Here is a 15,180-nt window from a genome sequence, read left to right as displayed (position 1 = left end):
AAACAGACCTTAAAAAGAAAAAGTTGGTATTCTTTTGCAACACACTTTGGCCTCTATCACCTGAAGGATAATGAAGTGTGGCCCATGTTTGGGACCTTACAATGTAATATCCTTTTAAAATTACAATTACATTTGCCTCGAAAAGGGAAAATGGACAGAAATACTTTACGTAAGGGCCTTTGTCAAACTCTCTCAGGACCCCATTCTTAGAACAGATTGTAAGATGCTTGTAGCTAGAGCCACCCCACAAAAGGGAAATGGGGGTGAATTGGATGTTTTGGATGACCCCCTGTTTACGGCTCCTAGGCTCTCGGCCTCACTTCTTCCCCTATCTCCGTTCCACAGAACCTCAGGGTTTCTGGCCAAAATAGATACAGTTGTTTTTTACATTCATTCTGAGTGGTCCTTTGGACCCAAGTGAGGACTAGGTAGGGGTGGGTGCTTGGGTGGAACCCAATTGTTGCATCATCAAGGACAGTAATATAAGTGTAGAAAATCTGATCTGTTAAACACTTTCCAGTATACTGGGATGCCAACTTCCCTTCTCCTGATTGTCCTTGTTTTGGTATCTTACTGGAAGGTAAGGGTATAATATCCTCTATGGACAGAGGGAGAGGAAAGAAAGGCAAGAAAAGGGAGGGGAAGGGAAGGAAGGAAAAGGAAAAAAGAAAAAAGGGAAAGGAGAAGGAAAGGAAGAGAAAGGAGAAAGAAAGAAAAGGGGAAGGGGAAGGAAAGGAAAAGGCAAGGACAGATGAGGAGAGAGAAGGAAAGAAAATGGGAAAGGAGGAGGTGGGGCAGTTTGTTCTACTCACAGGTTGTTGTTTGTCCTTCCTTCTGGAAGAGGACTGCCACAACAGGAAGATGACGCCATATATTGCCAGTGAATTGAATTTCAGTGAGGGAGGGCTGTGAAAAGTCATCAGCTTTACTTTCTCCTTAGGAAATTTCTGGTACCAGTGTCAAGAAAGAGATTCAGTACGACTAGATAGATGAGAGATAGATAGAAAACAGTCAGAATGACTAGAGATGACCTTGGATGCAGTGGCAGACCTTGGCTTTTTTGAACTGAGGTCTTTACCAAACCTCAGTTTGACTGAGTCAAGGTCCATTAGGTGATTAAAGCAAGTTGAGAAATGAGCTAAGGAATGTCCCCATTTATCTAATTAAAACAAAACAATCCCCAGGATCTAGGAGGAGAAGAGCCCAGGATTTCTGGACAAAACAAGATATAGATCAGGATGACTGGAGGTGGCCCCCATCTAAAGAGTGGTACAATACACAAAAGGAGGCAAGAAAGAAAGGTGGAGCAGGACCACTGGGCATATGGGTAGAGGGTATTCGTTGGAGGTGGAACCAGGCAGGGTATCAGATGTAAGGTGGAGTGATAAGAAATACCAATTTCTGCCCTCTTTAAAGGAAAGAATGGCAGGAGTTTTGGTGTTCCACCGTTGAACCCTCCAATTAGAGGAATTAGGAACATGGTGGACTTATGTGATGGACTTATCCTAGGAGATGTTTCTTGTTCTAAAGAATTTGAAGCAGACAGGGCACCAGATTCCTGGTGCAGCTGGAAGGGACAGAGGTTCAAGATTGTGGGAGCAAAGTCCTTTCCAGGAATGACTGAGGCTATACAGTTGGATTCAGTCTCACTTACATCATCTGTAGAAGGAGTGTAATGGTAACATCTACATGATAGAATTACGGGGATCAAATGAAATAATATCCATTCAGTGCTTTGTCAACTTGAAAGCACCATATGCTTTTATTAACATCTGTATCTCAGTTTTATTGTTGGCTTTTACTATTTCTTCCTATGTCATTCAGTAATGCAACATAGTATTCAAGGTTATTTATTGATAGAATTATGAAAGGTGAAGGAATGGTATAGTCAGTCATTTAGCACAGAGGTTCCATTATGTTTGTTTTAGGAAAATGAGGGGGTTGTTTCCTCAATTAATAAATGGTCAAAGAAAATAAACCAGCAGTTTTCAGAGGAAGAAATTAGAGCTATCTATAGTCATATGAAAAAATGCTCTAAATCACTATTTCTTAGAGATGTAGATTAAAACAGCTCTGAGGTACCACATCACACTTACCAGATTGGTTAATGCGGTAAAAGAGCAAAATGATAAATGTTAGAGATGCTATGGGAGAGCTGGCACACTAATTCAATGTTGGTGGAGCTGTGAGCTGATCCAACCATTCTGGAGAACAATTTGATATTGTGCTCAAAGGGCCATAAAGTGTGCAAATCCTTTGTTTGACCCAGCAATATCCCTGCTAGGTCTGTATCCCAAAGAGATCTTTAAAAAGGGAAAAGGAATCTTTTACATTTTTTTACTATCTTTTACTGTCTTTTATGTCTTTTACATAGCTCTGGAGAGGAACTTGGGCTAACAAAGAGATAAAGATCTATAAAAAAGATTGCAGTAGGAGAAGTGATCAATGTACAGTGTAGTAGAGTGTATAAAACACTGTTTGGTATGTAAAGATCTTTACAACCTGCATTCCTAATTTTCATGTCTTCTTACACGTTACTTCTCTATTTAGAAGTAAAGACAGGTCTCATTTTATGCTGTCAAAAAAACAATCTAGGAGGGACAGAACTTCAGGGTTTCTGGCCAAAACAGATACAGTTGTTTGTACATTCATTCTGAATGGTCCTCCGGACCCAAGTCAGCACTCGATAGGGGTGGGGCCCAATTGTTGCATCATCAAGGACAGAGTGATATAAGTGTAGAAAATCTAATCTGTTAAACCCTTCCAGGTTACTAGGATGCCAGTTTCCCTTCTCCTAATTGCCCTTGTTTTGGTGTCTTACTGGAAGGTAAGGGTATAATACCCTGTGTAGACAGAGGGAGAGGAAAGGAAGGCAAATAAAATGGAGGGGAAGGGAAGGAAAAGGAAAAAAGAAAAAGGGAAAGGAGAAGGAAAGGAAGAGAGGAAAGGGGAAGGGGAAGGAAAGGAAAAGGCAAGGACAAATGGGAAGGAGAGGGGAAGGAAAGGGAAAGGGAAAGGAGGAGGTGGCAGTTTGTACGAATGACATGTTGTTCTTTATCCTTCCTTCTGGAAGAGGACTGTCACATCAGGACAATACAAAATGGAGGCAAGAAAGAGGTATGGTGGAGCAGGAGCCCTGGGAGTATGGGTAGGAGTTTTGGTACTCCACCTTTGAACCCTCTAATTAGAGGAATTAGGAACATGGTGGTGAGTTTTGATTTGATGGAATTATCCTAGGAGATGATGTGGGACAGTGGGCACACTAATTCATTGTTGGTGGAGCTGTGAGCTGATCCAACCATTCTGGAGAACAATTTGGTGCTATGTTCAAAGGGCCACAGAAAACTGCATATACCCTTTGACCCAGAAATATACCCACTAGGTCTCTATCCCAAAGAGATCTTCAAAATGGCGAAAGAAATAGTATCTTTCCTTTTACGTACCTCAGGTCAGGAACTTGGCGAAGAGGGTGATAAAGATCTATACAGTAGGTGACAATAGAAGTGATCAATGTACAGTGTAATAGAGTGTATAAAATGTCAAATATTGTTTGGTATTCAAAGCCCTTTGCAGCCTGCATTCCTAGTTTTCATGTTTTCCTACACTTTACTCCTCTCTTTTGAAGTAATGGAAGGTCTCTTTTTATATTGTCAAAAAAAAATCACTCTGGGAGGGGGAGGAACCTCAGGGTTTCTGGCCAAAACAGATGCAGTTTTTTACATTCATTCTGAGTGGTCTTTCGGACCCAAGGGAGGACTTTGTGGGTGTGGGGCCCAATTGTTGCATCATCAAGGACAGAGTGATATAAGTGTAGAAAATCTAATCTGTTAAACACTTTCCAGGTTACTGGGATGCCAACTTCCCTTCGCCTCATTGCCCTTGTTTTGGTATCTTACTGGAAGGTAAGGGTATAATACCTGGTATAGACAGAGAGAGAGGAAAGGAAGGCAAGAAAAAGGGAGGGGAAGGGAAGGAAAAGGAAAAAAGAAAAAGGGAAAGGAGAAGGAAAGGAAGAGAAGAAAGGGGAAGGGGAAGGAATGGAAAAGGCAAGGACAAATTGGAAGGAGAGGGGAAGGAAAGGAAAAGGGAAAGGAGGAGGGGGGGCAGTTTGTACTACTGACAGGTTGTTGTTTGTCCTTCTTTCTGGAAGAGGACTGTCACATCAGGACAATATATAAAATGGAGGCAGGAAAGAGGGATGATGGAGCAAGGAGCTCTGGGAGTATGGGTAGGAGATTTGGTACTCCACCTTTGAACCCTCTAATTAGAGGAATTAGGAACATGGTGGTGAGTTTTGATTTGATGTATTTATCATAGGAGATGATGTGGGACCGTGGGCACACTAATTCATTGTTGGTGGAGCTGTGAGCTGATCCAACCATTCTGGGGAACAATTTGGTACTATGTTCAAAGGGCCACAGAAATGTGCATACCGTTTGACCCAGAAATATACCCACTAGGTATCTATCCCAAAGAGATCTTCAAAATGGGGAAAGAAATAATATCTTTCCGTTTACATACCTCAGGACAGGAACTTGGCTAAGAAGGTGATAAAGATCTATACAGTAGGTGACAATAGAGGTGATGAATGTACAGTGTAGTAGAGTGTATAAAATATCAAATATTGTTTGGTATTGAAAGCCCTTTGCAGCCTGCCTTCCTACTTTTCATGTTTTCCTACACTTTACTCCTCTCATTTGAAGTAATGGAAGGTTTCTTTTTATATTGTAAAAAAAATCAATCTAGGAGGGGGAGGAACCTCAGAGTTTCTGGCCAAACCAGATGCATTCTTTACATTCATTCTGAGTGGCATTTCGGACCCAAGGGAGGACTTTGTGGGTGTGGGGCTCCATTGTTGCATCATCAAGGACAGAGTGATATAAGTGTAGAAAATCTAATCTATTAAACACTTTCCAGGTTACTGGGATGCCAGCTTCCCTTCTCCTCATTGCCCTTGTTTTGGTATCTTACTGGAAAAGAAGGGTAAAATACCCTGTACAGACAGAGGGAGAGGAAAGAAAGGCAATTAGTAGGGAGGGGAAAGAAAATGAAGAAAGAAAAAGGAAAAGGAGAAGGAAAGGAAGAGAAGAAAGGGGAAGGGGAAGGAAAGGAAAAGGCAAGGACAAATGGGAAGGAGAGGGGAAGGAAAGGAAAAGGGAAAGGAGGAGGTGGGGCAGTTTCTACTACTTACAGGTTGTTGTTTGTCCTTCCTTCTGGAGGAGGACTGCCACATCAGGACAATATACAAAATGGAGGCAAGAAAGAGGTATGGTGGAGCAGGAGCCCTGGGAGTATGGGTAGGAGTTTTGGTACTTCACCTTTGAACCCTCTAATTAGAGGAATTAGGAACATGGGGGTGAGTTGTGATTTGATGGACTTATCCTAGGAGATGATGTGGGACAGTGGGCACACTAATTCATTGTTGGTGAAGCTGTGAGCTGATCCAACCATTCTGGGGAACAATTTGGTACTATGTCCAAAGGGCCACAAAATGTGCATACCGTTTGACCCAGAAATATACCCACTAGGTCTCTATCCCAAAGAGATCTTCAAAATGGGGACAGAAATAGTATCTTTCCTTTAACATAGCTCAGGACAGGAACTTGGGAAAGAGGGTGATAAAGATCTATACAGTAGGTGACAAGAGAGGTGATCAATGTACAGTGTAGTAGAGTCTATAAAATATCAAATATTGTTTGGTATTCAAAGCCCTTCAGAGCCTGCCTTCCCAGTTTTCATGTTTTCCTACACTTTACTCCTCTCTTTTGAAGTAAAGAAAGGTCCCTTTTTATACTGTCAAAAAAACAATCTAGGAGGGACAGAACTTTAGGGTTTCTGGTCAAAACAGATGCCATTTTTTGCATTCATTCCAAGTGGTCTTTTGAATCCAAGGGAGGACTTGGTGGAGGCTTGGGTGGGGCCCAATTGTTACATCATCTAGGATAGAGTGATATAAGTGTAGAAAATCTAATCTGTTCAACACTTTCCAGGTTACTGGGATACCAGCTTCCCTTTTTCTCATTGCCCTTGTTTTGGTATCTTACTGGAAGGTAAGGGTATAATACCCGGTATAGACAGAGGGAGAGGAAAGGAAGGCAAGAAAAAGGGAGGGGAAGGGAAAGAAAAGGAAAAAAGAAAAAGGGAAAGGAGAAGGAAAGGAAGAGAAGAAAGGGCAAGGGGAAGGAAAGGAAAAGGCAAGGATAAATGGGAAGAAGAGGGGAAGGAAAGGAAAAGGGAAAGGAGGAGGGGGGCAGTTTGTACTACTGACAGGTTGTTGTTTGTCCTTCTTTCTGGAAGAGGACTGTCACATCAGGACAATATACAAAATTGGGGCAAGAAAGAGGTATGGTGGAGCAGGAGCCCTGGGAGTATGGGTAGGAATTTTGGTACTTCACCTTTGAACCCTCTAATTATAGGAATTAGGAACATGGGGGTGAGTTGTGATTTGATGAACTTATCCTAGGAGATGATGTGGGACAGTGGGCACACTAATTCATTGTTGGTGGAGCTGTGAGCTGATCCAACCATTCTGGAGAACAGTTTAGGACTATGTTCAAAGGGCCACAAAAATGTGTATACCCTTTGATCCAGCAGTATACCTTACTAGGTCTCTATTCCAAAGAGATCTGAAAAATGGGGAAAGAAATAGTATCTTTCCTTTTATGTAGCTCAGGACAGGAATTTCGGCTAACGGTGATAAAAATCCAAACAGTAGGTCATAATAGAAGTGATCAATGTCAAGTGTGGTAGAGTGTATAAAATATCAAATACTGTTTGGTATTCAAAGCCCTTCACACCCTGCCTTCCTAGTGTTCATGTCTTCTTACACTTTACCCCTCTATTCTGAAGTAAAGAAAGGTCTCTTGTTATATTGTCAAAAAATCAAGTAGGAGGGGGCGGAACCTCAGGGTTTCTAGCCAAAACAGAGAGTTGTTTTTTTGAACATTCATTCTGAGTGGTCCTCTGGACAAAAGTGAGGACTAGCTGGGGGTGGGGGCTTGGGTGGGGCTCAGTGTTACATCATCAAGAATGGAATGTTGTGAGTGTAAAAAATCTAATCTGTTAAACACTTCCAGGTTTCTGTGATACCAGCTTCCTTTCTTTTGTTTTGAGTATCTTACTGCAAGGTAAGGGTATAATACCCTCTAAGGACAGAGGGAGAGGAAAGGAAGGGAAGAAGAAGGAAGGGAGGGGAAGGCAAGGAAAGCAAAGAACAAAGAACAAACAGAAAAGAGACAGAAATGAGGATGAAAGGATGGAGGAGAGAAAAAAAGGAAAGGGAAAGGAAAAAAAAAGAATAAAGGGGAAAGGGAAAGGAAAAGGAAAAAAGGAAAGAGAAAGGAGAATAAAATTTTTTTTCTGTTTCTCTAATTTGTTTTTTAAAATCCCTTTTTAACTCTTCTAAGAGTTCTTTTTGGACCTAAGACCAAATTACATTCTTCTTTGAGTTTTACAAGGAGTCATTTTTACACTATTGTCTTCCTCCTAGTTTGTGCTTTGATCTTCCCTGTCACTGTAGTAACTTTCTATACTTAAGTCCTTTTCTGTTTTGCTTTTTTTTTTTTTTTTTTGGTTCCTTGCTGCTTTTATGTGAAATTTGAGCTCTGTTCCTGCACAGGTGAACTTTCCATTAACTGAAAAGCATATTTTTTAGAAGAAACACCAACCGAATAGTTTCTTCATCCTGATTATATTTGTGTGATGCTGACATCAAAGGAGGAGAGGTTGTTTGAGGGTAGAACTGTAACTAGAAAACTTCAAAATATAATTTTTACCATTCTCTATTTCCCTCTTATAGTAGTTCCTAAGGAAGTATATTTAAGAATTCAGGTTAAAACATACGAAAGCCCTTTATAATTTTGTGTAGTATTAGTGGGGGATTTGAAAAATGTTATAGCTTGTGATATAAATGAGAAATAAGGAAGAAAATTTCCTCTCCAAATGTACTTTGTTGATTGGTCATTATAATAATGTTTAGATTCTGTTTTATAGTGTATTTCAAGTCAATACTGAAATGAGATTGCTAGAAGTTTGCAGGAGTGCAGATTTTTAAATACTGTATTAGAGTATTTATATGTGCAGGTTTGCTTTACCAATAGAACTATTTCTCTAACATTTTGCTTTTGGTAAATATGTTGTTTTAAAAATTCTTAATGTCTTTGGGAACGGTAGCACTTTGGTTTGATATAATGTAAGCTTCTTGAGAATATGGTTTGTTTTATTTCATTTTAAATTTTGTACATTTCCACAATGTCTACCACAGAGTAGTAACTTAGAAGTGCTTTTTTCGTTTGATTTCAGCTTACTATAATTTACAGTGTGTTCCCTTTAGATGAGTATGTATTAACCATATTCCTTTTTTTTCTACAGGTGACCCCCATTGAGCAGAGTGTTACAGTTGATCATCCACATCTGTGTGGAAATAGATCCACTCCCCTCCCTAGAGATTATCTCGAAATTAACAAAGTCTTACTCTCCATGGCGCACCTAGAAGTGTTACTCAGTTTTACCAATCTCAGCAGTGGTTTCTCGAAACAGTTCTCTGCGCAGGAAGAGTCAGTAAAGGTAATTGTCAACGTTATATTTGAAGAGGAGCAGTCAAATGACATTTTGAGATAGCAATTTGTTTAAAGTAAACCATGTATTTTTTGACCTGCAGCCAAGTGAAATGGCACCCAAAATTGGTGATATAACAATCCTGTCTCTTTCCTATCTCTTCTAGGTAAATATAATTATGCTTCTTAAAGTTTTGTAGGTAAAATTGATTATGTACAAAAACTTTGCAAAGCTTTGCAAAGTTAGGGACATGTTATGAAACTGTTACAGTGTTTCAAGGTGTGTTGTGCGGCAGTCTCAAAAGAATTCACAGACTCAGACAATCTCCAACCCATGCCAAAGCATTTATTAAGGATTATACTCTCAACAAGTAGACTAGGCTCCTTAGAGGAACCAGCAGCTTCGCAAAGCAAGACAGGGCTTTTTATAGAGCAAAAGATGCAATTGTCATTACAGAATATATGAATATTAAAATATTGAATGAGGTTATTGATATGGACAGGGTTCCTAGCCTTGGTGGAACTAGTCATGCGGTTACCCAGAATATATACAGAAAAGGACACTGGATGGTATTAATGGATAATATTGATATTATAACAAGCCTCTCTACATCGTAAGTTCATCTAAGAACAGCTCTTTGCTATTCCTGCGCAGCCCTCCACTGCTCAGCACCTTCTTGGTGGTGCTTTCTTAATGACTGACTATTGGGAGCCTGTCTGAGACTAGATGGATGTGTTAAGTGGCTGAGGTAATGGACACACTTGCTGCGCTAGTGAGAGAATTAAGCACATGGGGAAGCTGGGAGATTGGGGGTGGGTACAGTGGCTACATTCCATCATTCTCTCCTCAAAGAGCTGGATCCCAAATTCATTTGGGAAAAGGGATGAAAGTCTCAGTTTTCTGTAGCTTCTTCTGGATGCAAAGAGGAATAGAAGCTGTCCCTGCCTCAAAGCTCTCCCAGAGCTCTCCCAGAACCGAGCATAGGCCACATTTTGGGGATCATGGGTGGGTACGGGCTGGAATCTACTGTTCACCTAAGTGTAGGTGAGCAATGGCCTGTTGTCTGGAAAACACAAATCTGGCTCTTCAGTATGTAGGGCCCAATTATAAGGAGAAACCAAGATCCCCATTAGAATCATTTGCATTTGATATACAGGATTATCTGATTTTATTAGTTTCTTAAAAATGTCCACTTTGATTCCAGTTTTCTTTAAGAAGATCAGATGCTACTGATTATCCAACCCTTTACATAAAAATGCAAGTTACAACACTTGCAGGTAGAAGCTTTCCACCCCTGAGTTAAGGAATTGTAGAAATGGATATGCTTCAGGTGCAGGGGCGGGAGCGTGGTTTTTGCGTTCTTCGTGATTCCTGCTCGTTTGAGGTGAAGACACTTAAGGGAGGCCTAGCCAGGTTGTGACTTACCTGGGTCTACCACAAAACAGCCTCCATTGTCTCCCAAGAAAATGCCAGAGGAGTGTTTTGGGACCTAAACCCAGAGCATAGGATTTTGAGTGATAGTCATTTATTGTGGAGTAAGACAAAAGGAAATGACTGTTACAAAACAGAAAATGAGCAAGAACAAAGAAGATGCTCCCCATGAGTTGGAAAGCCAATTCATATTACGTCTGCCTCCAGATTATGCTTCCACTGTGAGAAGGGCAATACAGTCTGGAAGTGTCAACCTGAAAGATAAATTGACCATTGAACTACATGCAGATGGACGTCATGGAATTGTCCATGTGGACGATGCCCCATTAGCTGCTAAGGTAGTTGACCTGCCCTGCATTACTGAATCCTTGAAAACTATAGATAAAAAAACCTTTTATAAGACAGCAGATATCTGCCAGATGCTTGTGTGCAGTGTGGATGGGGATCTTTACCCGCCTCCAGAAGAACCAGTTGCCACCACTGATCCAAAAGCAAGCAAGAAAAAAGATAAGGACCGGGAGAGGAAATTCATCTGGAACCATGGTATCACTCTGCCTCTGAAGAATGTCAGAAAGAGGAGGTTCCGTAAGACAGCCAAGAAGAAGTACATTGAATCACCAGATGTGGAAAAAGAAGTAAAGAGGCTTCTCAGTACAGATGCAGAAGCTGTCAGTACCCGATGGGAGGTGATTGCAGAAGATGAAACAAAGGAAGTGGACAACCCAGTTTCCCTAGCAGGCCTAGAAATTTCATCTCCAGGAATGAGTCATAAGCAGGGCCATGGCTCCTCAGAACATGATGAGCTTCGGGAGATATTTAATGATATTAGCAGCAGTAGTGAAGAGGAAGATGAAAGACATCCTCATGATGATGAAGATATAAACATCATTGACACTGAGGAAGACCTAGAGAGGCAACTACAAGACAAGCTTGATGAGTCTGATGAACAGCGCCAAGAAAATGAGGAAACAAATCAGATGGTCCTGGGAATTCAGAAGCAGACTGATATGATGAAAGGTAAACTCCAAGAAACTCAAGGAAGAGCAAAAAGACAGGAAGATCTTATCATCAAAGTAGAAAATCTGGCACTCAAGACCGATCTTCAGGCTGTGCTGGTTGAGCTCAAACAGCAGGAAGAAAGAGAGAAACAACAGCTCAGTTCCTTGCAGGAACAGCTAGAATCACTCCTGGAGAAATAAGAGGTCCCTGCCTGCAAATTCACTGTTGTCCTCACATTGGTAAATGGCTCACATTCCATCCTTTGGGTTGAGGACAATATACATTGTTAATGTGGAAATTTGACTATTTTCATTTCACCGTTTTTCTGTTTCCTATTTTGACTTCATCCCATTTCTCTCTCTGTAACACTGTTTATTTTGCTAGAAACTTACACACTAATAAGTAGAAGGCGATAGGTGAGAGAAGACTGGTTGTAGAAGAGTTTTGGGATTAATAGACCAAATAGTTCATCCTCTAATTCCCACATTTATTTCAAGGTTTTCCTTCTCAAAATCAGAACTTAACTGTTACTTTGTGGTAAGAACCAATTCAACTATAAAAAGATTAGAGGACAGATGCTGTAAAGCTTGTTTTGTGTACATTTTAGTTTCTCAACTGTTCTAAATCTCTTATGTAGAGGAGCATGTTATATAGTGGTAGATAACTGTCACAGCAAATACAAGTGACAGCCATTCGTGTCTGTAACAAAAGTTTCCTACCAAGCGTATGTCTCCATTTTTTTTTTTTACTTCATTAATGTTGATATTCAGTGGATTAATGAACAGTTATTTCTGTGATATGTTGTAGAATCTTTTAAGATATGAGAAAGTGATAGACCATGTTTGGCAACTTTTAAGGCTGCATTTTGCATCTACCCTTCACAGCTGATAAAGATGTTATTCTGTTTTCTAGTGTTACATGTTACATTTTTGTTTAACTCTGGCTCACCTTGGACTTACTATAAGAGTTCCAAGTTAATTCTTCATGCTGTGAAGTTTTTCCAACTACATTAAAGAGTGATTTGACTCCCTAAAAAAAAAAAAGAAAAGAAAAGAAATGAATATACTCATAAGAGGCTAACTTTTACTTCAATTATAATTAAAAAAAAAAAAAACTTTGGAGGATATTTAATTAATTCCAAAATAGTACATATCAGTAACTTTTTCATAAGGAAACATGTACATCATAAAGTTGAGTTTTCCATTAATGTAAAACAAAATATTTCAAAATATTTCATAGGTTACCTCACTTTAAGAAAATGGGTGACACTGAAATTCTCTTTTCCAAAGCAAACTAAAGATGTTTCTGATTTAGTTTTAGTAATTAATAGAATGACAGCTAGGTTCCTCAGTCAACTGGACCAGTACCCAGTTATTCTCACATCATTTTGAAACATTTTACAACCTTATGTTGTCTTTGAACTGTACTGAAATCTCATTCCTGAAACAGAAACAAAAGAGGTTCCTGACTTTAAGCTCACAATTCTTGCTTAGGCCACGGAATGACTGTAAATTTAGATCAAAATAGCAAGATCTCACATACTTACATTTGCTCATATACTTTACTGACTACTCGCTTAGTTTATAGAAATTTGCTATAAAAGGAAGAAGTAGGAACCTGATCATAGCACATATCACAAGATAAAATATCCTTAGCTCTGTTTGACTTTTGGTAGGAGTCACAGTTTATCAACCATGCAGTAACAATTCCACTGTATAGCCAGACTCGGAAATCATCACGTTGGGAAACATTCCTTTTCAAAGGAACACAGCGGGGAAACTGAGCCAGGAGGATCCCAGGCTAGGCTGTGCCAAGGTCGTCCCAGAAGCAAACCTCCCCCTGTTGTCGTTTGCAGTTGAGTATATCACATCGCCTCTGAGTAGCCTGTGGCATTTTTCTCAGATGGTGGAGTACTGATTTAATGCATACAACTATACCTAAATTCAAACTAAAAAAAAAAAAAAATCAGTTATAGGCCCAAGAGCTTTTATCTTAAATGGCAAGTTTCATCAAACTCAGCTTAGGGCTAGATGGAATTATTTTTACTCTTAATGGAGCAATAAAAATGTTACCATAACTTTCATGCATAAGAAGTTTCCCTGAACATCTTTCACCTGTTTTTCTTTCCTTCTTGAATTTACATTTATCCTGGTGTAAAGACCAATCATTAGAAATCATTTCTATATAATAGTATACATGCATGTAATATACAGATAAATATATTTGTATATAATACATAAATTTGCACATTCTCAGCAAGCCAAGCTCATTGTTTAGGAACTCTGTAACCCAAACAAGCTCTTTTCCTGGGCTGATGAACTTGTCCACACAGGAAAATTTACAGAATAAGAGGAATTGACAAGAACCACAGAGAAGGGTCTGCCTGTTCACCCTATGGTAATTCTTCCTCTAGAATGAGGAAAATCCAATACTTTCTGGAACTAATACAATAGTTTACCAATTTGAAACAATATTATGTATTTGAAACTTGAAACAAACCCATTACTGATTAGGTGACTTCAGGCTTACAATTCCAAATTACCTAACACGGAAAATTGGGCATCTCATCACCATTGGCATTGTATAGCGGTGCCATCCAATGAAGAAGCTCATAATCCTAGTTAGTACTTATAGTGTCTCCCTCTCCCAGGCATTGTGTTACCTTCTTTACACTCATGTGAATTGTTTTCATGTCCTGTAAGTCAAATTTGTTAAAACTTTGCAGGATACTTGCCTAGTGGGGAGTCCTATGGTTTTGGATTGGGTAGGGGGAAGGCAGTGAATGCAAAGAAAACCTTTTGGTAGCCACCATTCACTTGATCATGTGGTGTCCCTCAGAGAGGGATAAAGCCAGCTCAGAGCTGACTGTAAAGTTCCTCAAAGAGCTTCCTGTGTCTACAGGGAAATTGCCCATGGACACTGGGGCCCCAAGTGTCTTGTCAAGACTTCCTAGGTATTTGAGGGACCCCAGCCAAGAGAGAGGAAAGGAAAAGACTTACCTTTGATTGAAAAGTATCAGAATCAGACTCTCCTCTCCATGCTGGGTGTCAAAAACGTTGTGGTGTTACAAGGCATGTTGTAAGTTTGTTTTGAAAGACTTCACAGACTCAGACCATCTCCAGCCCAAGCAAAGCCTTATTGAGGATTATGCTCTCAACAAACAGGCTAGGCTCCATAGAGGAACCAGCAGGTTAACAAAGCAAGATAGAGATTTTTATGGAGCAAAAGGTGCAACTCATCTTTACAGAATATACGAAGAGTAAATTATCAGAGGGCTGAATTGATATCGGTAGGGTTCCTAGCCTTGGTGGAAATATGTTTATCCAGAATGCATACAGAAAAGGGGTAAAGGGGATATTAATGTACACTAATGATATTATAATAACCCTCTCTACATCCTAAGTTCACCTGAGGCCAGTTCTTTGCTGTTACTGTGCATGTATCCACTTAGGTTATGATTTAGTGGTAAAAGATTCTGCTCAGCATCCTCTTGGTGCTACTTTCTTGATGGCTGCCTATTGTGGTTCTATTTAATATTAGGTGGATGTGGTATGTAGTTGAGGTAAGGGACACACCTGCTGTTCTAGTGAGGTAGTGAGGCATATGAAGAAGTTGGGATATTGATGCTGGGAGCAGAGGCTAGAGTCCATCAAAACTATTTCTCTGATAAATGCATTTAGGACACCTTAAGATCTGTAAAACATTTTACATGTATCATCTAATTGGGTCACTGCAATAGCATTGTGAGGTATCCTATCCCCATTTTATAGTTGAGGAAACGGAAGCTATGAGAGATGAAGGTCAGATAGCTACTCTGGAGTATTCAGAGCTATAATGACAGCAAGGTATTTATTTATTAAACACTTGTTATGTATTGGGCACTGCATTAAGGGCTGGGGAGACATAAAAATAAATGGGGCAGTTCATGCCCTCAAGCAGCTTAAAGAATAATTAATAAGAGAAGACAACATAGAAAGGGTAAGAGAAAAAATTATATGTATGTTGGGTGAGGGACATGTCTCGAAACTGAGATGTCTTCAAAATGGTATGGCGTCCTTGCACTGGGGAGATTCAACCCAAACCTTTGCCCATCAGAGCTGGCTTTTCAGGGGATGTAATCCAAGTTTCTTTTGGAGGGAATACCGATAATAGTGGTCATAGTACAAACTGCATGGTGAAGAAATAACTGGGGAA

General features: G+C 39.9%; 2 protein-coding genes across 2 annotated transcripts in view; both read left to right on the top strand.

Moving 5' to 3' along the window:
• Positions 1 to 513: 513 nt before the first annotated feature.
• The window catches only part of LOC140526978 (utrophin-like), a 31,237-nt gene continuing 16,570 nt past the window's right edge, over positions 514 to 15,180 (top strand). The window contains exons 1-2 of the mRNA XM_072643591.1: positions 514 to 580; positions 8,371 to 8,565. Of these exons, the coding sequence (XP_072499692.1) occupies positions 530 to 580; positions 8,371 to 8,565 (246 nt within the window). The 5' untranslated portion in view covers positions 514 to 529. The remainder of the gene's footprint in view (positions 581 to 8,370; positions 8,566 to 15,180) is intronic.
• Positions 9,973 to 12,043, top strand: LOC140526976 (transcription initiation factor TFIID subunit 7-like). The gene has a single exon (XM_072643589.1). The coding sequence runs from the start codon at positions 10,107 to 10,109 to the stop codon at positions 11,184 to 11,186; it is 1,080 nt and encodes a 359-aa protein (XP_072499690.1). The 5' UTR covers positions 9,973 to 10,106; the 3' UTR covers positions 11,187 to 12,043.

Source organism: Notamacropus eugenii, chromosome 2, assembly GCF_028372415.1.
Source record: "Notamacropus eugenii isolate mMacEug1 chromosome 2, mMacEug1.pri_v2, whole genome shotgun sequence".
Lineage (NCBI taxonomy): Eukaryota > Metazoa > Chordata > Mammalia > Diprotodontia > Macropodidae > Notamacropus > Notamacropus eugenii.
The sequence above is the reverse complement of the archived record's forward strand: the minus strand, read 5'-3'. Positions and strand labels throughout refer to the sequence as shown.

Excerpts from the sequence above, each read along its gene's own strand:
- LOC140526976 (XM_072643589.1), top strand. The coding sequence starts at position 10,107 with ATGACTGTTACAAAACAGAAAATGAGCAAGAACAAAGAAGATGCTCCC.